This window comes from Siphateles boraxobius, unplaced genomic scaffold (genome assembly GCF_051911475.1).
Source record: "Siphateles boraxobius isolate OS27281-9 unplaced genomic scaffold, OSU_SipBor_1 32, whole genome shotgun sequence".
In the NCBI taxonomy this organism is placed as follows: Eukaryota; Metazoa; Chordata; class Actinopteri; order Cypriniformes; family Leuciscidae; genus Siphateles; species Siphateles boraxobius.
The window spans coordinates 1186125-1206565 of NW_027508942.1; the positions used below are offsets into that span (position 1 = coordinate 1186125).

Genomic DNA, 20441 nt, shown 5'->3' on the forward strand with positions numbered 1-20441 from the left:
AAAATAAAAGGTCATTCTATATATATAAATAAATAATATAAAAGTATATAATTAATACTAAATTTCATGGACTGTCAATGGAGGGATAGAAATCTCTCAGATTTCATTAAAAATATCGTCACAAGTCTTGCAGGTTTAGAGGAGTGAGTATTACAGCTGTTTTACTGTGAATATAAATGACGACGTGAGGAAGAAATCCCTTTAAGACATTACCACCTGGTTAAACTTGCGGGAAGTTAGTGATTAAATAGCACACTGTGCGCAACTGTTAGTAAATCTGCTCCATTAAAAGCAGGTCTGTAGTGGATGTGGCTCTTACCTTGAAGCCAGTTCAGTGAGTTTTCAGTCTTTAAGGCTGTGCCCTGGCCAAGGCTTTTGTAAATGATAGGTTCGTTCCCTTGGAAGTTACTGACTGTGCCGGCATACAGTTCTCCATCTGTAAAACCATCATTCAAAGCAACAGACATTAAATAAGCAAATCAGAAAAGGGTGTCGCGAACTCTACTTTTTGTAGCACGTATAGTATCGGCATGATCTATAAGAATGCACGTTTTCGGATCATTAAAATAAAGCTGAAATCAAATAAATTATTAATACTAGATCAATAAATATATATTAAAGTTAAAAAACTGATAGAAAAATTTGAAATGTTGCCTTGGAAACTAAGAGTGTGTTCACACTTGGCAGATTTGGTTTGATTAAAACGAACTCTGGTGCGATTGCTCTGGTTCATTTGAATAAGTGTGATGCGCTGTGAAAATTAAGTCCTAAGTCAATCAGGATTCAATGTATCATTTTCTTTTTTGGTCCAGACCAAAAGAACTGAACCACAAGTGTGAACACACCCTAACTGAAATAAACAAATTTAAGTTGTAATTACTAAACGTTACACCACTATTTGTAGCACGTACCAGCTATGATGGCCGTGGACTTGTATTCGGGGTTGAAAGGACACCGGCTTCGACCATCTTCGGTGACGATTTCTCCCATTTCACTGCGCACCAGGGAAAAATCAGACGTGTTCTGGAGGGAAAGAGACACAGGCACATTCTTGTAAAGACAGCAAGCACTGCCTCTTGTATCGACTGTCCTGACCACTTACTGCCTGTGCAGACCTAAACAAGGACCTTATTTTGCTGAACAGAACGTCATGTTATTGCGATAAGTCTGAGGAGATAGTAAGAACAGGGTGAATGCACTCAAAGCGAAGGGATGATGTGTGTACTATCGACTGTGTGTGGGCCAAGGATACTGATAAAAAGGATGTTTGGAGGGAGTTGCGGCAGGACGGACTTTCTCGTTTGTGTCTTTATAGGGGCATAAAGGTAAAATGTAAATCTGCAAACCATTTCAGGGGACAGCTGTCACAGAATCAACTATCCTTAAGCTTCAATCTAATTGGTTCGTGTCGACCCCTCAAAGTGCACAGACCAATCAAGGCATCGTCTTTAGAGTGAGGGGTCTAAGTAAAGTGCAGGGCAATAATCATTTCTCATTCGAACGGCATTTACCCTCGGGGAAAGCGGAAGAGTGTATTTCTGAGGACATTTTGATTGACTGAGTGAATTACATGGATAATTAATTCCTCCCCTGCAGTCTTTTAAAAGCATGGATGGAGGTGGTGAAATCCTGCAGCAGAATAGAACAAAATGAAACAGTACTTACGATGTATGCGCAGATAGGGCTGAAAGCATACGTTCCACACACGTACAGGTGAGTGCTGTTCACACGCAGTAAAATCTTGATGTAATTGAAGCAGTCAGTCTGGAATGAGAAAGAGAAAGCAAAAGGAAATACATAAGAGAGGGAGAGACAGACAATGATTTAAGACATGAATGTGACAGTTATTAAAGTGATGGGTATTAATGCATCTATTAGATCACTTGCACTGCATCCGAAATCGAATACTTCCCACCTATATAGCATGCGGATATAGGTGGGAAGAGTATATCTGAATACATAGTATTTGAAAAACAGTAGGTGAAAGATACCCGAACTATCCCATGAGGCCACGGGAGAGGATTTGTGAATGGAGTTGAATCGACGCAACTGACGCTGGTAGGTCACATCATAATGACAATATGGCAGATATAGTCTGGATTACATTCATACTACACACATTCTATATATTCTATAAATTCTATACTATGTAAAATATATTTTTTTAATGGTCGCAAATGCGAAGTAATTTCCAATTCAAATGTAGTACCTACTCAGACAGACTTTCCATCTTTTAAAAAGATATTTAGCTAAATATCTTATGTCCATACAATAGAAGTCAAAAATGTTCCAATGCAGTTTGATTCCCAAAATTCTAGAAAATATCTCCTGTTGTGTCCCACAAACATCAAACAGGTTTGGAATGGCATGAGGGTGAGTAATTGATAACAAATTTTCATTTTTGGGTGAACCATCCCTTTAAGAATTTTCTTTTTCTTTTTTATTTTTTTTTACATATGATAGTATTCCAAATTAATTTTCAAAGATAGAAAAAATTCACAAACAAAGAGTTTGAACGTTATATAAAGGCGAATGTAAGCACCAGGCTGTGTGAACAAGTGTTGCTTGGCTGTGGCTCAGAATTAGTTTTCACATCACTAGGTTTGATCTAAATCCTCTGTAATAGTCTGGGAAAGGTTTCTGGCAGCTGCGTGTCATCGGCCTCAAGAAACAGCAGTTATTACTGTGTCTTCATCAGGGTCCCAACATCCAGCCAAACCTGGCTCTCAAGACAAATCAATCTGGCAGCAAATTAGGCATGCGGATTATTAATCTAATAACAGACCTTATGCCGTGTCAAGCTTTCAGGGAAATTACAGTGTGGACTTGTCAAGGCAATAACGGATCCTGAAAGTGGTGCGATGAGCAGTTTCTCAGATTCAAATTTTGCCCAACATCTACTTTAGAGACCTACTTCTTACTTGAGTTACAGTATATGAATCGACATGAAACGTCATGTTCAAATATACAGACATCTCTCCACTTGGTTTGATGAATATCTCATTCACTTACCTGTAAGTCTTTCCCTTTGAAACTGCACTCATCTCTCTTTCTCTGTGGCGTGCTCCATGTTAACTGAAAAAGTGAAAATCGCAAGCTGACTGAGTTGAGCAGTCTCGGCAGCTATTGTGCATTTACAGAAACATCATGCATTAACAAGCAAATTTACATTGAGTGGGCCTACAGTGAGTCACCTTGGCTGTAACATAGCCTTTCTGTTATGTTCAAAATGAATCAAGCAACACAAAATATTTGCAGTGAACTGTGAAGGTCTATTTATGACTTAAAAGGTTAATTTGTTGCAAAGTATGATGTCAAAATACAATAAAGAGGAAGTGGGACAAACTGGTAAAGTAGGACACTTACACTGAATGAAAAAGGACACAAAAACCCAATAAAAGTAGGAGTGATCCTTATGATTTCAGCACTACATTTCAAGTCTTCTGAAATCACACGATAGCTTTGTGTGATGAATGGACTGAAATGAAATCCATTATTCATTGATAACCAATGTCATGTAATGTCACAAAATGGAACGACATAGTATGACATTGATGTACCCATTAGGATAATACTTTTATAAAATACTAATGACAAATTATCAGAAAGTGACCCACTTTACCTGCGTTAACACTTGTGTGTGTGCCAGAAATGAAATGAAAATTGTCATCATTTACTCACCCTCATGTTTTCCATACCTTCACCTCGAGTTTCTTTCTTCTGCTGAACACAAAAGAAGACATCTTAAAGAATGTCAGTAACCAGACGGTTGAGGATAGCCATTGACTTCCATAGTAGGGGGGAAAAAAGTCAATGGCTATCATCAACTGTCTGGTTACTGACATTCTTTTAAATATCTTCTTTTGTGTTCAACAGAAGAAAGAAAGTCATATGGGTTTGGAACAATATAAGGGTGAGTGAATGATGACAGAATTTTCATTTTTGGGTGAACTATCCCTTTAAATTATGCCTAGATTCAACATCAATGATATTATACTCTCGTTTGAACCTTAAATGAATAATTCCCATATTACAGACTGATGCACATGCTTATAAATTCTCCAAAATGCAACACACAGACATACTCACATTACGCTGCAGCTGTGTTCTGCTGATATCGGTGATATTGAGTGCGAAGAGAGTCTCTCGAGCGCCAACGTACAGCATGTTGTCCTCTTTACTGAGGAGCAGAGAGGTGTAATTGAAGACTCCATCGGGTGAAAATCTCTTGGCCGACCTCTCGTTTGCATCTATGAGTAGATATGGAAAAAAGAGAGGGGAGAGGGTGGAATGTCAGCAAAACCCAGCCAATAAGATTTACTACTGGAAATAAGATAAATGTGCAAAAGTCAGATATGTGATTGTGCTTTCAACTGGCATTGTCTTGTAAAAAGCAACCCAATAATCTAAATGTTTACAACTGCGAAAAATCTATTACAGTAGTTCTGTAAATATGTTTACATTTTCTACTGTATTTTTACAGAATTATTCTGGCAACCAGAGCTGGCAGGTTTTTTCTGTAAAAATTATGGATTATTTTTGACAGTACTAATATTATCGTACAAAAAATAACTTAAAATAAAACATTTAAATATATAATATATTATTACGATTTTTTTTTATTTTATTAATTTATCTTCCCTGCAAGTGAAACAATATTTTATGTAGTCTAGGTCATATTTTCTTATACTTTGCATTTTTTTAATCATGATTTTTTTATTTTTATTAGGGTATTTGTTTTGTTATTGCCATGATTCCTGTCTGGTGTTCTCCTGGTCTTGTGTGGACTTTTGTTATTTCCTGTTCTGTGCCATGTTTTGTAGTTTTTCTTGTTTATTAGTCTCTCCAGGTGTTTTTAATTAGCTCCGCCCCCTTGTTATCTTGTTTGCCTGTGTATCTAAACCTCTGTGCTTCAGTTGTTGTTTGTCGGTCATTGTTGCTTGTAGCTGTTTGCTGTTCCTTGTTCCTGTCCTGATGTTCTGTTGTTTGCCCTGGGTTACCTGTTTGTTTTATTAAAGTAGTGCTTGCATTTGGATTCTCTCTCCACTTCGTTCTTTCCTCATCGTTACAGCTATTATATATTCACTAATATTTATTTATTTAATTTCCCCCCTCCTAAACAAACCTTAGATTCACCTTTAGTTCATGACCTACCAGTTATGAAACACTGCTTTAGGGTATATGCAATAACTTCAAATGTTTACTGGCTGGCAGTGAGAAAACTCTGTTGCAACAGCGGTGTCTGAATCACTGTTGAATGAGCATTTATGTGTGGCCACAGATAGCTCAAAGACAGATGTTCATCTCTTAATCAAAGATATTGCACTGCATCATTATCATGGCAGCTCCTGCAGGCTGTTTCTCTGTTCCTGTGACAACGCCATCAATAAAAAGTAGTATATTTCCTACCAGTAGGGGGTGTTTGCTAAGAGGGTTAGTGGCACTGTGATTGGCTCAAATCCCCTTCAGAATGCCAAATCATACTATTGCATGGCTTTTTATGACTTCAGACAAGCCTTTTGAGAATTTGGTGGTGATTCAGAATGTGTGTGAAATGAAATGTGTGGAAATAGTCTTTCATCTCGTCTCTCCATAGGCTGTCATAACCAAGCACTCTCATGCTACACTGACATCATTCCAAGATACCAGCTTCTTAGGTCTTAAGATGCATGTCGAATCAATGTCTAGAGGCTGTAAATACAACCTTCATCACTGTATGGCAAACACAGTGTTCTCCTCATCTGTCATAGGCTTAAAGCTTGAATCACAATTGTCTTTCAGTACAAGATACACAGAAAGGAGAGCCAAAAAATTATTAAGCTTAAATTTAAACTGTACCCGTACCCCCCGTCCCCGTCCCCGTCCACCCAGCTTAATATGCTGAAATAAAATAAAATGTAGGAGTATTGAGGAAAACGGTTCCAAAAAAATTACATTTTATTTTCAAAGTTATTAGCCACTCCACTCAGCATTTTCATTGGCCACAATTTTGATATCATGGGGAAAAACTGCCATATATATATGTTTAATATTAACTCTATGAATAATTTGGCAGCAGTTATATTAGGCTGCTGTCACTATAAGACCTGACGCATGGATTATACTGTTACACGTGTTTTCTTTCTGTTTACGTTCACCTAAAACATAACTGACTGTGTTCACGTGAATACTTGACATTATTTTGTGAGTATTTGACTGTTTAAGTGCAATAAGCAGCGAAAAATAACTCAATTTGGGTATGAGCGCACTTTGGGTGTGAGCACAAAATATAATGCATAATACGTGCAATCCCACCCCAAATAGAAGCCCTGTGACACCAACAATATTCATCCGGAGCAAATAAAACAAGTGAGTCAGGGGAAGGTGGTCTAGAGATGAGAGAGCGAGAAAGCGCAGCTGGTATCGTGTATCTATTCTGCGGAAAATGAGTATTGGGAGAGTTTCAGTATCAATATGTATTGAAAAATCTATATTTTTAACAACGCTTAGTGCATTATTTCAGATTCCTTTTTAAAAGACTCGAAAAATGTATATATCATATATAAAATTAAACCCGCAAAAGTGGCTAGCTGAAATCCACCCGCATTTGGCGGATGTTAATGTCAAGCCCTTTGTAAATATATTCCATGTCAAATATGTAGAGGTTTAAAATTAAATAAAATTAAAATCAGGAAATCTGTTTAATATACACAACTATTAAATAGTTGCTTATTACTAGTTTATTGGCTGTTTATCAGTACTTATTAAGCACATATAAATGTCTTATTCTCCATTCCTTAATCCTACCCTATACCTAACCTTAACCACCACAACAACTACCTAACAACAACAATTGCTAACTATTAATAAGCATTAAATTAGGAGTTTATTGAGGCAAAAGTCTTAGTTAATAGTGAATATTTGTTCCCCAAACTAAATTGTGACCGGAAAAACAAAGCAAACGCTAAAATATTGTGCTCACCAATATCAAATAAAATACAAGGTCAATAGTTATACATGCTGAAGCCTTCATGGCATACAACCTGTGCTGTTGATCATTTAAAGAATCTTAGAAATCCATCCTGGTAGGTCTTACTTGGAGAGCAAGCAATGATTACACTGAGATTACATGTTCCCGTGGGTGACTTTGGGCTGAGGTAAGACTCTAAAAGCGTCTGTGTCTCTGGGAGCTGCTGCAGAAGGTCTGCGCTCACTTCCTTAGTCCCGGGGGAGACAATGCGGTAATAATAGGGCATCAGCCCTCAACCAGAAGGGCTTATTACCACTGAATCCAGTCTGCTAAACCGCAGGAAGGGATCAACACGGCACATTAGTGGCACGCTACTGGGGTCTCTGCCTCCGTGTGTCTCGTGTTTCCCCTCTCTCTGATTTCAGGAAGAAACAGGGCACCACTCAGCACTGGCAGCGTTCATTTCAGGCGGTTTGGGGAGATATTTAATGGCGATTTAGTGAGACAAGGACAAAGGGCAATATCTGCAACCAAACAGGGCTTAAGTGAGATTTGCACAGACAGAGCGTTGCCTCGATTATTCTCCAGAGTGGCACAGCTGTAACGCTTCTCCCTGCAGCTCACATAATGAGGCAAATAATTGGGCCTCATCAGGGAAAAATCACACATGTGAATGTTTTACTGAACACTTCACTGTAAAATCCACATGATGACAGTGAGTTGTGGTTCAGCTATTAATATTACTTAACAGTATAAAGGAGTCACTTGCGCTTCAGCCTAGTTAATGTTCACGGAACAGGACACAAAAATCTGAGGAAAAGGACCCAAGGTCTTTTTGACTCTGAAGAAGACGCATGGGCGTCGAAACGTTAGTCATTCTGTACTAATACAAATATTAAAACGTTCTGTACTCCGGTCCTGCTCCTTAGTCCTCGCTAGACCTTGGGTCGTTTTCCTCAGATTGCTTAACAGTATACTGAAAAAAAAAATGTATATTTTTCATTTTACTTCAACATTTTCTGTTTAATTATGTTTTACCTGACATTTCTTTGTAATTATTTGTAAAAATTTACTAGGAATTATTTTAGTAAACATTTTTTATATACACAGTGTTTGTATATATATGTGTATATTATACACACACTATGGAAGCTTTTTTCCACCACAGAATAACACAATTTAAAAGATTTCTCGCAATTCAGAGTTTTTTTATAAAGTCATAATGCAAGATATAAAGTCATAATGCCAGTTAAAGACTTTAAGGTGGAAACAAGCTTCCATAATAAACACATTTATAGGAAATCACAAATTGATATTGACATTGAATTGACAAAATTGATTAATCACATATTAATCAATATATATATATATATATATATATATATATATATATATATATCTTCTTCTTGTTCGTCCATCAAAAATTGATGATGACCATGGCACGTTTGTCATTTTGTTGGGTTTTGATGAGTGCGCAGATGGCTAAAGCCCGGAATTCCCTGTGGCACACTGGACAGGTCAGGAAGGATGTAGAACTCTGAGGTGCATCCACTTGTTCTTTCTTGGTAACTTTGCGCTGCTGCCTCTTCAAGATAGCACAGGAGCTTCTCCTGCTCTCACAGAGGATTGCACCGTCCTGGACTTTTCTACTCCAGGCAGATCGGTCCTGTGCTAGGGATTCCCAGCTTTTCAGGTCGAGTCCAAAACTCTTCAAGGAAACTTTAAGAGTGTCCTTGTAGCGCTTTTTGGGGCCACCTTGTGCTCGCTTGCCTTTTTTCAGCTCGCCAAATAAAACTTGTTTTGGAAGTCTCACGTTAGACATTCTAGTCACGTGACCAGTCCATCTAAGCTGTTCCTTCGCAAGCATGGTGTAGATGCTGGGGATATTTGCCTTGCTGAGGACTTCCGTGTCAGGAATTCTGTCTTGCCACTTGATCCTCAGCAGTTTCCTCAGACAGCTCAAGTGGATATGATTCAATTTTTTGGCATGGCGCTGGTAGACTGTCCAAGCTTCGCACCCATAAAGAAGAGTTGGCAAAACAACAGCCCGGTAGACCTTCAATTTTGTCTCCTGCTTGATGCCAGTCCTTTCCCATACTGAGTCACGTAGACGTCCAAAGGCTGCACTGGCCTTGACAATCCTGATGTTAACTTCATCATCTATGTGCACAGCACGAGACAGTGTACTACCAAGGTAAGTAAACTTGTCAACGGCTGAAAGCTTTTGCCCATTCACAAAGATGGTTGGCTCAGTATAGGGTTTACCAGGAGCAGGTTGGTATAAGACTTCAGTCTTCTTTGTGCTAATTGTTAGGCCGAAGTTGTTGCAAGCTGAGGAGAGGTGGTCCATACTGTCCTGTAGATCTTTATTTGAGCCAGCAGCCAGAGCACAGTCATCAGCAAACAAGAGTTCCCGAACAGTGACTTCCTCCACTCTAGTTTTGGCTTGCATCCTCCGCAGATTGAATAGCCCGCCATCAAAACGGTAGATGGTGTTAATCCCAGTGTTGTGATTGTGGAATGAGTCTTGCAGCATGGCAGAAAACACCATGCTGAAGAGCGTTGGCGCTAAAACGCAGCCTTGCTTCACCCCGCTTGTGATTGGGAACGGATCAGAGAGTTCTTGCTGATCTCTGACGCTGGCCATCATGCCATCATGGAGATTGCGCACAATGCCAATGAACTTGTCTGGACACCCATACTTGGACATGATTTTCCATAGGCCCTCCCGGCTGACTGTGTCGAATGCTTTTGTTAGATCAACGAAAGCCATATATAGATCAACATTTTGTTCTTGGCATTTCTCCTGTAACTGCCGAGCAGTAAATACCATGTCAGTGGTTCCGCGGTCTTTTCTGAAGCCACACTGACTCTCAGGTAGCAGACCCTGGTCTAGGTGAACAATTAGGCGGTTCAGAAGGATTCTTGCCAAGATTTTGCCAGCGACTGATAGTATGGAAATGCCTCTATGGTTGTCACAGTCCTGCCGATTGCCTTTCCTTTTATATAGATTGATTATAGTAGTATCCTTGAACTCCTTAGGAACAGCTTCTAATTTCCACATGGCCTGGAAGAGATCGGTCAGTTTCTCGACTAAGCGAGGCCCTCCAGCCTTGTAGATTTCTGCTGGAATGGCATCGGACCCTGGAGCTTTGCCTGATGAAAGAAGTGTTATGGCTCTGCTGGTTTCCTCAGTGGATGGTAGAACAGCCAAGGACTGGTTTATTTCAACTTGAGGCAATCTCGCAATTGCCTCCTCATTTATGCATGATGGCCGATTGAGGACCGCGCTGTAGTGTTCGACCCACCTTTCAAGTATTTTGTCCTTCTCCGTAAGGAGTGTTGTTCCATCTAAGTTCAGGAGAGATGAAGTTCCTGAGTGTTGCGGACCATAGACCTGCTTGAGTGCATAATAGAGGCACTTGGTGTTGTTACTGTCAGCGTAAGATTGAATCTCCTCAGCTTTTGCGCACAGCCAGGCATCTTGCATGACTCTGAGTCTCTGCTGAACAATCCTGCGAATGTTGAGGAAGGCAGTTTTCTTTAAACTTGAGCTGCTGTCATTCAGATATGCTTTATGCAGGCGATGTTTTTCGTCAAGGAGTGCTCGGATTTCTGCATCGTTCTCATCAAACCAGTCTTGATGTGTACGTAATGGAACACCAAGTGATTCAAGGGCTGTAGAATGCAGTACGGTCTTGAGAGCAGTCCAACCTGCCTCAGCGTCTGTATGCTCAAAGCTTAGAGACTCCAGGTGATGGTCTAAAGCCCCAACAAAGGCCAGTCTGGTATGTTCCTGTTGTAGGCGAGTAATGTTAAGACGCTTAACACGTCTTTGTCCTTGTGGGCGTCTGCTAGGCTTAATCCGGATGTTTAATTTGGAGATAATGAGACGATGGTCAGTCCAACATTCAGCACCACACATTGCCTTGGTCACCCTGACATCGTGCCGATCGCTTCTCCTCACGATGACATAGTCAATCAAGTGCCAGTGGTGTGAACGAGGATGCATCCATGAAGTTTTCTTGCGCTTTGGTAGCTGGAATATCGTGTTGGTGATGAGCAGGTCAAATTCAGAGCATGTTTGCAGCAGTAGAAGACCGTTGCTGTTACATTTTCCAATACCATGTCCACCAATGACTCCATTCCATGATTGATGGTCACTTCCAACTCTGGCGTTGAAATCACCCAGTATCAGGAGTTTGTCCGAGCTGGCTGTAGCAGCAATAATGACTTCCAGGTCATTATAGAACTTGGTTTTGATCTCGTCAGAGTTCGTCATGGTAGGGGCATAGGCACTGATGATGGTGGCCGCCTTTTTACCAAATAGGTGGAGCTGTAAAGTCATTAAACGGTCGTTTATCCCCTTGGGTTGGCTTGCCAGTTGGTTGACCAGGTGATTTTTTACTGCAAAACCAACACCAGCATCACGTCTCTCCTCCTGGCCTCGTCCACTCCAAAAGAATGTATAACCTGCACCCACTTCAGTCACTTGTCCAGTATCGGCAAGTCGGGTCTCACTAAGGGCAGCAACATCCACATTATATCTGGCTAGCTCTCTGCCCACGAGGGCGGTGCGTCTCTCAGGTCTTTTTGATCCGAATGTATCCATCAGTGTGCGCACATTCCAGGCGCCAACAATGAGTGGTATCACTTTGGTCTTTTTCATTTTATTTGTTTTTCGACCGCAAGTATGGGATCCCGCCAGCTGCGGTAGGCTGGCCAGGATGTTTTGAAGCAGACAATGTTTAGGGTACCTTTTCTAACCCTTTCCTCACGACGGAGGTGAGCAGTGCGATCCTGAATAGGGCTGCTCAGTCACTCAGGGTGCTGCCGGACTTCACTGCTGCTTCGGTCCAGTGCGAGAACGACCAATACCCTGAGCCGCCTGCGTGCAGGTTTGCGGCTACAGCTTCCAGCATATCCGTGCCTGCTGCTTCGTCGCTCACCCATCGCCACAGGACTTAGATAATGACGATGGTAAGAAAAAGTGCCATGACTTGCGCAGAGAACTTGGATTTAAGTGAGGGTGATTTGCGCAGCATTCAACCTCACTCTCTCGACCAGCCTCATCTGTACCCAGTGGCAAGACGTAGTCAAGACGACTGGAGATGATTCTGGTTGCAGTGGAAGGTCAAAAGACCCATTTTGGTGGAATTTCCTCCACCAGGGGCTCCACAGGCCCAGACTCAGACAAGCTGAGTTTTCCGGGTTAGTTAACCGCCGCCCGGGATTCGGCGTTGGCAGCTGCTGACTGTACCGACTCACCAGGGGGTGTTGAGCCTGGTGTGCGCCTACGGTAGCAGCTAGAGGGCCGGGCCAGATGTAACAAGCCTGAGGCACAGCTTGCTGGTCAGACACACTATATATATATATATATATAATATATATATATTTACAAACTTTTGGAGTTAGATGCGATTATTGTGCAATTAACCAATTTGACAGCACTACTAAATATTAAAGGGATAGTTCACCCAAAAATGAAAATTCTGTCAGTAATTACTCACCCTCATGTTGTTCCAACCCCGTAAGACCTTCGTTCATCTTCAGGATGGAACACGAATTAAGATATTTTTGATGAAATCTGGGAGAGCTGGATCAATCCTCCATAGGCTTCTTAAGGGATTGACACTTGTTCCCCGAAATGTTATTAAAGATATCGTTAAAATAGTCCAAGTGACTACAGTGGCTCAATCTTAAGCTTATCAAACGACGAGAATACTTTTTGTGCGAAAAAATAAATAAATAAATAAATAAATAAATAACGACTTTATTTCAACTATTAATGTCCTTCTCTGTGGGCCTCGAGTGAGTTCACTAGGGTAATAGCGTAAGCTTCTTTTGTTGTACGTCACACGCATCACCCACATGACCAGCGTCGGCCAATAGTGAGCCTATGTGTGACGTAGCACCACGCAATCACACTACGTTAACTGACTCGAGGCCCACAGAGAAGGAAATAGTAAGAATAGTTGAAATAAAATCGTTATTTTTGTTTGTTTTTGCGCACAAAAAGCATTCTCGTCGCTTGATAAACTTAAGATTGAGCCACTGTAGTCACTTGGACTATTTTAACAATGTCTTTAATAACTTTTCGGAGCTGGCAAGTGTCAATCCCTAAGAAGCCTAGGGAGGAGTGATCCAGCTCTCAGATTTAATGAAAATATCTTAATTTGTGTTCCGAAGATGACCGAAGGTCTTACGGGGTTGGAACAACATGAGGGTGAGTAATTACTGACAGAATTTTCATTTTTGGGTGAACTAACACTTTAATGCTTCAATATTAATTTTAACATTAAAGTATTAATAATAATATAATACAATTTATATTAAAACAAATTCAGCTTTTATCTTAAAATATTTATTTAATATTTATATTTTATTAATATATTTTTTTATTATATCCAGCATTCGCATACAATCATTTATATGATCTGTACTCCACACAGCTCCTGCACTACTACATAAGTAAATGAATGACTTCCCGTTAGTTGTTTATCTGAGATAGTGAAAAAGGCGGCTTAAACATGATAAAGTGTAAAAGTAATGCAAGCACCACTAGTTATTTACTATTAGTATTGTCTTGGTCATTGTATGTTGTGTTAAAGAAATTACATGGTGCAACACAAGCTATAAAACATATACAGAGCTGTATAAACACCAGCCCACGTCCAGCACTAATTAAATGCAGACCACTTCAAATAAGAAAAATCTTTGGCAATATTGGGCTGTTTTAGTTTTTGTGTTGAGTGCTTGCACGTTAAGTTCAAGATGTCTGCCTGTAACCACTTATGTGGTTTTAAAAAGGTGCAATTGCGAAACGCAAGGAAAGACCTGTGCCATTGAAAATGAACTGCAACAAACAAAACTGATTGAGAATTACATAGAAAGCAGTTAACTATAATAACTTTAAATAAGAATGTGGTGGCGGAATGACCCAGGCTAACCCCAACATTTCTAATGCCCTGCTCATCGATTTCCATGTCTTGAAACATTACCAATCCCCACACAGACAATACGTTCTCTCTCTCAATGACTCTGTGGTATTACTGTTTGAGTTGACTGAGGTCAGTTCCCATAGGGCAGTTCCATGACGACAACTGAGATTTGCTTCCTCAAAACTGCACTGTTGCATGCTGGGAAAAGGCTTATCCTGTTCCCACTCATGAGGAAAGAGGGCTGAGAGTGTCAACAAGAGAGAGAGGTACTTATGAAGCAAGTAGTTATTGTCTCTTGTTCTGATATCATGACTCGGACGTCCTTGTCTTGTTGACCCTCATCTATCTTCAAAGTCTCTTCTCCTCCATCTACTCTACTGTATTATATAGCAATGTTAGATTCTTTGTGTTGCTGTGAGCAATATGAGATCATTACTGCCATTATGCAATTACATGTCTTTTTTTTTTTTGGAGAAAGCCACTACTAAATGGGTTGCCATATCCGCAGCGATTTGCTTTCTAATCCATTTAGAGAGAAATTAATTATGCAGGCTTTTAGGGAACCCTTCCATGTTCGGTTTTCAGAGCGGAATTCCCTACGGCTGCTCTAACAGTACATGCCCGAAGTTAATTAGAGACGAGAGCATCCCGTGGAAAAGAGCAACTGGCAGTCAGTGTGAAAGATCAAAGCTCGGTTTTGTTTAGGCCTCAGTAGACGGCTCATTTAAGTAAATAGTGTATCTGATGAGTTGAGCTTTCAGAGGAAAATGCTCTGAAGTTAAATGCCTATTAGAAACCTACACAAACCTTTTTTTAGTCATACTGTATAGCTGGTAATGCTGAACTATTAAAGTCACCATTAAATCAAAATTAACAATTCATAACTTATTATGTCGACATAGCTGTCGGGCAGACAGCGATGTTCATATTTAGTCCTTTTTTCATAAATCATTACTATTGGACACCCTTTTACGTCTGTCTGTGGGTTTTGTAAATAGTTAACCAATGAAAAGTATTAAAAAGAGCTTGTGACTAAAGGCCCGTTCACACCAAGCACGATAACTATAAAGATAACGATAAAGATAACTATGCGTCCACACCAACAACCGATAACGGTCTTTTTATTCTAAGCACGCGCGGGCCCGCGCTGCGGTTTCAAAATAGCGAAAATGGATGACCTGCTGCTGCTTTACGTTACAAAAAAATATCAAAAGAAAAACAGTCGCTTTTGGGTACACGATATCCTTAAAAGACGAGAGAAGTTGGGAGAATCTGTCACTCTGATTAGAGAGTTGTCCGCCTTTGAAGACAAGTTGTATTCATATTTTCGAATGAATCAACAACAGTTTCATTCATAAAAACGTACTACAATAGCTTTAATGATATTGACTGATGTTATAGATTACATTTTATTATAATTGTTGTTTACAACAATGTCATTGAATATGTTTTTGCTGTTCTTATTGCCTTTACACGTCTTTGCCAGCAGATGTCTTCAGCCAGCATGCTATGTCCCGAGCGCAAACAGTGAATCTAGCAAGTCTAGTGTAATCGATCTAATCTAACTGTGAATTTAGCTGACGAAGTCAATGATGGGATAAAAACATCGCCTAGTCAACAACACCTTTATGTATACAACGCCTTTTTCACTGCAACTTCAGCAATGTTGTCAAAACTAGTCTAATTTGTCTAGACTGCATAATATCTCATCGTTAATACTTCTCACCATTTATTCCCAGGATACGACAGATTGCTTTCCATATATCCATCTTTATCGTTATAGTTGTGGTGTGAACTCTGCTGTTCTTTAATATGGAGAACGATTTTTAGAATTATATCTTTATCGTTATCGTGCTTGGTGTGAACGGGCCTTAAATCGTGTAATTCCATTGGATCCTCAAGCTGTCGGTAAAACCTCTTAACTCCAGCCCGCCTCTATCGTGAATGAAGTGCTGCAAGCATTTTGTACCTTTCTATGCTTGTTTGCAATGCAAAGGGTAATAAAGAACTAGTTCTTTGAATAAGTACAGTGATTTCTCTACTTAATGCTTTATGTGTTTGAGCTTTGAGGAGCAGAGAAGAGTGTCTTAGACTAGCATTTTACGTTGATTCATAGTTGTCTTAAATAGCCTGTGCAAAGCACTTCATCTTTTATATCATGAGATTGTGTCCAAATGAGAACCCACATACCTGCAATAAACTTTATAACCTATAAGTTGATGAAAAACTAATTTGATGCACTTGCTGCCTATATATATATATATATATATATATATATATATATATATATATATATATATATATATATATATATATATATATATATATAAACCTTGTTAATAAAAATGTTAATAATATATTGACACATGTAATTGTCTGACCATGTATAAAGCCACAATATCAACTTTAACAATGGGGTGTTAAATTAAACGTTCGGAAGGTTTTCGCCCAACAGACAGTGACGATATATGATTTATCAGTGCACATTATTATTTTTCAAATCATATGCCCTCATAATCCTTAATCAAAATAACTTCCCCTCCCTCTGGTAACAACTTCTCCTCTCTACTCTTCTCTTCTCTTCTGATGTGTTTACTGGCACGGGGGGTGGGGCAACCTGTCACTCGCATGAGATCATAGCAATTGCAAACCACAACAATTCTGCCCTAAAAAATATTTAGATTAAGAAGCCGAGTGAAACGGTTAGCGAAAACGGATAGCGAAAAGACATACGTCATAATAGGGAAGAAAACTACAGCAACTTCCGTTTCATGACTTTAAACAGCGAAGCAGACAAATCTTTAAGTGTAAGTTGTGTCTGATTTTTTTCTCACCTTCTCGAGCGCCAAGTAAACAATGTATGAGGTAAAGGAGAGATGATGTCATCTCTAGGTGTCAGGAGAATTACCAGCCCCCTGTTGCCTTAATGACAAAGTGAGGACTGTTGATGCTGCTTTTGATGTTGGGAAAAACTATCTGCAAAAGTGCTCTCTTCAATTATTTTGTAGTAAATGGTTATTTTGTTGCTTAAGAATTATAACGACAGATTTTACAGGAACATCAAGATCCATTCTTTCTAAGAAGCTTAAGAAATTTTAATTTTAAATTCTGTGCAAAAAAGACAGTTATTCATGGGTCAAGGTGAACAGATGAGCTATGGAAGCTGAAGCTTCACAACCATAATCATAAACTTACACCATGTATACACCAGACACGAGATAGAACCCATTATAATCAGCACTGCTGTCTACACAGGATGCAGCATTGCAAGACGACAAATCCCCATCAGTAAACTGATGCCCTGTTCTTTTTATGGCGTACTTAAAGCACTCACGCTACTTCTGACAAAAAGAACAAATGGATTTGCAACATCCATTTTGTCGCGTCTACTGTAGACAGCATCAAGTTGTTGCGGCGCGGCACGATGCAAATCTGAAACAAAGGGACGTAATGCACTTTTCTCAGATCTTAGCTTTGTGAATGTAGGCCTAGGACACTTAAACTACATTTTTAAATGAAAGAAATGTCATTGCATTAGATAGTAAAATATTAAAGCTGCACTCTCGTCTTTAATATAAGGCTTCAGCTCTCCTATTAAGTAAAAAAAAAAAAAAAAATACAAATAAAGAGTTGTGTTGAACCGCTGAGGTTTGCTAAGTGTATCTGAAACAGAAACATCTCAATTTCATCTAACAGCCTATAGATCCCCAGTGGGATCTGTCTACAACACTTTCAAAATCTTTTTATTGGGCTTTGTCAGACCCCAAACAGAATGGATTTAGACCAGAGAAGGATCTTAATACCTGGTTTGAAACTAACATTTACGTTGTTTAAGTAGAGCCTGTAAATGTTTAATAGTGCCTGTATCCTATAAAAGCCTTGAACACAGGGGCTGGTCAACTTTCGACTAGCTGCACCATACATAGTGACAGCAGAAAGAAAATGATTGTGTCTACAAACAAGTGGATGTGAGACAGTTTTGCAGAGTAACTGTATCTTTATATATAAGTTTGAACAAAAGTGAAACTGGAGCGGTTTGGATTCACAAAGTATATTATAAGCAAACTGTATTGGTCCTGAAGAAATCTGAGATCATTTATAATACTCATGTTCTAGCTAAAATTCTTGCTAACCACCCTGAATTGAAAATTGTTGCCTGAAGATTGACAGAAACTAAAAGTGAGAGGAATATGACTGTTTTTGCATTGTTTTATGATAATGCAAACCACATGAATCTGGCAAGAACACATGCATGCTCATCTCAGCTGTGTGGACGTTCTCTTCACTCACACATTCTCCATTAAAGAATTGCTGGATTTGCTGGATAGACATCTGATGCTACACAGGCCTGGGAGTCATTTACATAAATAAACATTGATTTCCTGACTAGTTGATCTGTATGTGGAGTTCTGCAAATCGTAATATATACTGTACAGTACAATTCAATTATATAAAACCTACTTCTGTGGGGTCAGTAAGACTTTTTTTGAAAGAAATTCATACTTTTATTTAGCAAGAAAGCGTTAAATTGATCAAAAGTGATAGTAAAGACATTTATAATGGTACAAAAGATTAATATTTCAACTAAATGCTGTTCTTTTGACATTTCCATTCATCAAAAATCATGAAAAAATGTATCATGGTTTCCACAAAAATATTAAGCAGCACAACTGTTTTCAATATTGATTAGAAATATTACTTTAGCAGCAAATCAGCATATTAGAATGATTTATGAAGGATCATGTGACTGAAAACTGAAGTGACGATGCTGAAAATCCAGCTTCGCATCACAGAAATAAATTACATTTTAAAATTCATTATTTGTTATTTTAAATTGCAGTAATTTAACATATTGCTGTTTTTACTGTATTTTTGATCAAATAAATATTGCCTTAATGAGTATAAGATGTTTTTTTCTTTCAAAAACATTTTTAAAATCTTACTTTACTGAAATTGTATACAGTCTATGGGCAAGATTCACTAACAGCTTTACAAACCCTATTTTGGCGTTAAAAAACTACAGGATTTAATAAAGACACGCAGTGAAAAATTTGCGCTGAAAAGGTGTGGATGGTTATTTTTGCGGCTGACCTTATTGCATATGCATTTGTATAAGTTTCCCTTTCAGACATAAAATTTATGAGAGGAGGATGAATCATGCAAGGTGATTTACTATGGTTTGCTCTCGTTAATTTACTGGTATTTGCACTATTATTTAACGCCCCAAAAAAGCATGTCTTAAACAAGACACTAATTTGCGTTGCTCTTGGTAGATTGCGTTGGTCATTATGGAAATGATCCGGATGCGTCTGTGTTCTTTAATTTCCGTGTCGTCAGTAGATCACGCGCAGAACTTTCCACTCCCATCGGCGCTTTTATGGGATTACGCTCTCAAGCTAATTTGCCCTGTTTCGTAAATCTGGGCTTATGTGTTCAAACACATTCATAGCATAATATTTGATGTAATCATGCAAAAACTCATATTTCAGTTTAAAGTACATAAAGTTGCATTTGATGTTGTTCTCAAATGCTCCCTTCCTTCCAAAGGAAGTGGTCAGCAAAGTTCTCCTGGGAAACTCTAGGCTCTTTTACAGTGAGCTCTTACTGTCGTTCCCCTTAAAGGACAAACCACTTTCCTAAAAACCTTCTCACACTGCTCTGTTTTCAGTAATGCTCTGCGTTGATGAGAAATGACTGTTGAGCTTCTCCAAAGGAGGAGGAGAAAGGAATGACGCAACTCTCGGTTTACACTTCAGAAACATTGTGTTCTCTTCCACTTGCCTGTGTGGCTGGGTCTCCCTGCTCCAAAGTTAGAAACTCAGCATGAAATATAAAAAAAAAACAGATGATATAATAAGAGAGCAGTTTGAAGTCACGGGAAGGACAAGAAAGGGAGAGACGGAAAAAAATTAAGAGATCAAGTAAAATCTGTGGAGACGTTCAGGAGAGAGGTTAGTGTTTGTTTAGTGAGCTGGCACAATGTCTCTCTTGTTAGCATGAGAAGTACAGAAGTGGCAGCTTGCACCGACACTATGGTGACCGCTGGAATTCTGGGTAGGTCAAACATGAGTTTGGCGAGTAGAACCCTTATAAACACTCCTGGTTCAAACAGAGGGGGCCTCTGAAACTAAACGAAAGACGATGAATGTGCATGACGCCAAGTGCTGCAGTTAAAGGTTTGATCAAAAAATGTGTGTAAAATGAATTTACTGCAATTCACAAGGCAGAAAGTGTTCGGAAGCCGCAAAGTAATAAGGGTTAATGTGTAATTAGGGTTTTCATGAACCGTGTGGTAACTGGGAAATAAAGGTTGATTAATCTTCCCTATGAAACAACAAAACAACTTTTGCATTTACACAAACCTGCAGTTTGCAAAAGTCACTAGCACTATGATATAATTGTATATCTAACTAGACAGGATGGTCCAGTTTCTTTTGGCTTTTGGGACACCATGGTAACATGAAACAGGTGCCAATAAACAAATAAATAAATGGAGGATGCTGTTACAATAATTAAGGAAACATTTATATTTTTTGGTGTAGGGGTCTGTG

At 39.1% G+C, this 20441-nt stretch overlaps 1 protein-coding gene across 1 annotated transcript in view; it reads right to left on the bottom strand.

Annotated features, from left to right (window-relative positions):
* sema4ba (sema domain, immunoglobulin domain (Ig), transmembrane domain (TM) and short cytoplasmic domain, (semaphorin) 4Ba) overlaps positions 1–20441 on the bottom strand; it is a 64254-nt gene that overhangs the window by 15216 nt on the left and 28597 nt on the right. The window contains exons 3-7 of the mRNA XM_077194417.1: positions 4090–4250; positions 3013–3075; positions 1666–1764; positions 912–1023; positions 320–436 (exon numbers count right to left, since the gene is read on the bottom strand). Of these exons, the coding sequence (XP_077050532.1) occupies positions 320–436; positions 912–1023; positions 1666–1764; positions 3013–3075; positions 4090–4250 (552 nt within the window). The remainder of the gene's footprint in view (positions 1–319; positions 437–911; positions 1024–1665; positions 1765–3012; positions 3076–4089; positions 4251–20441) is intronic.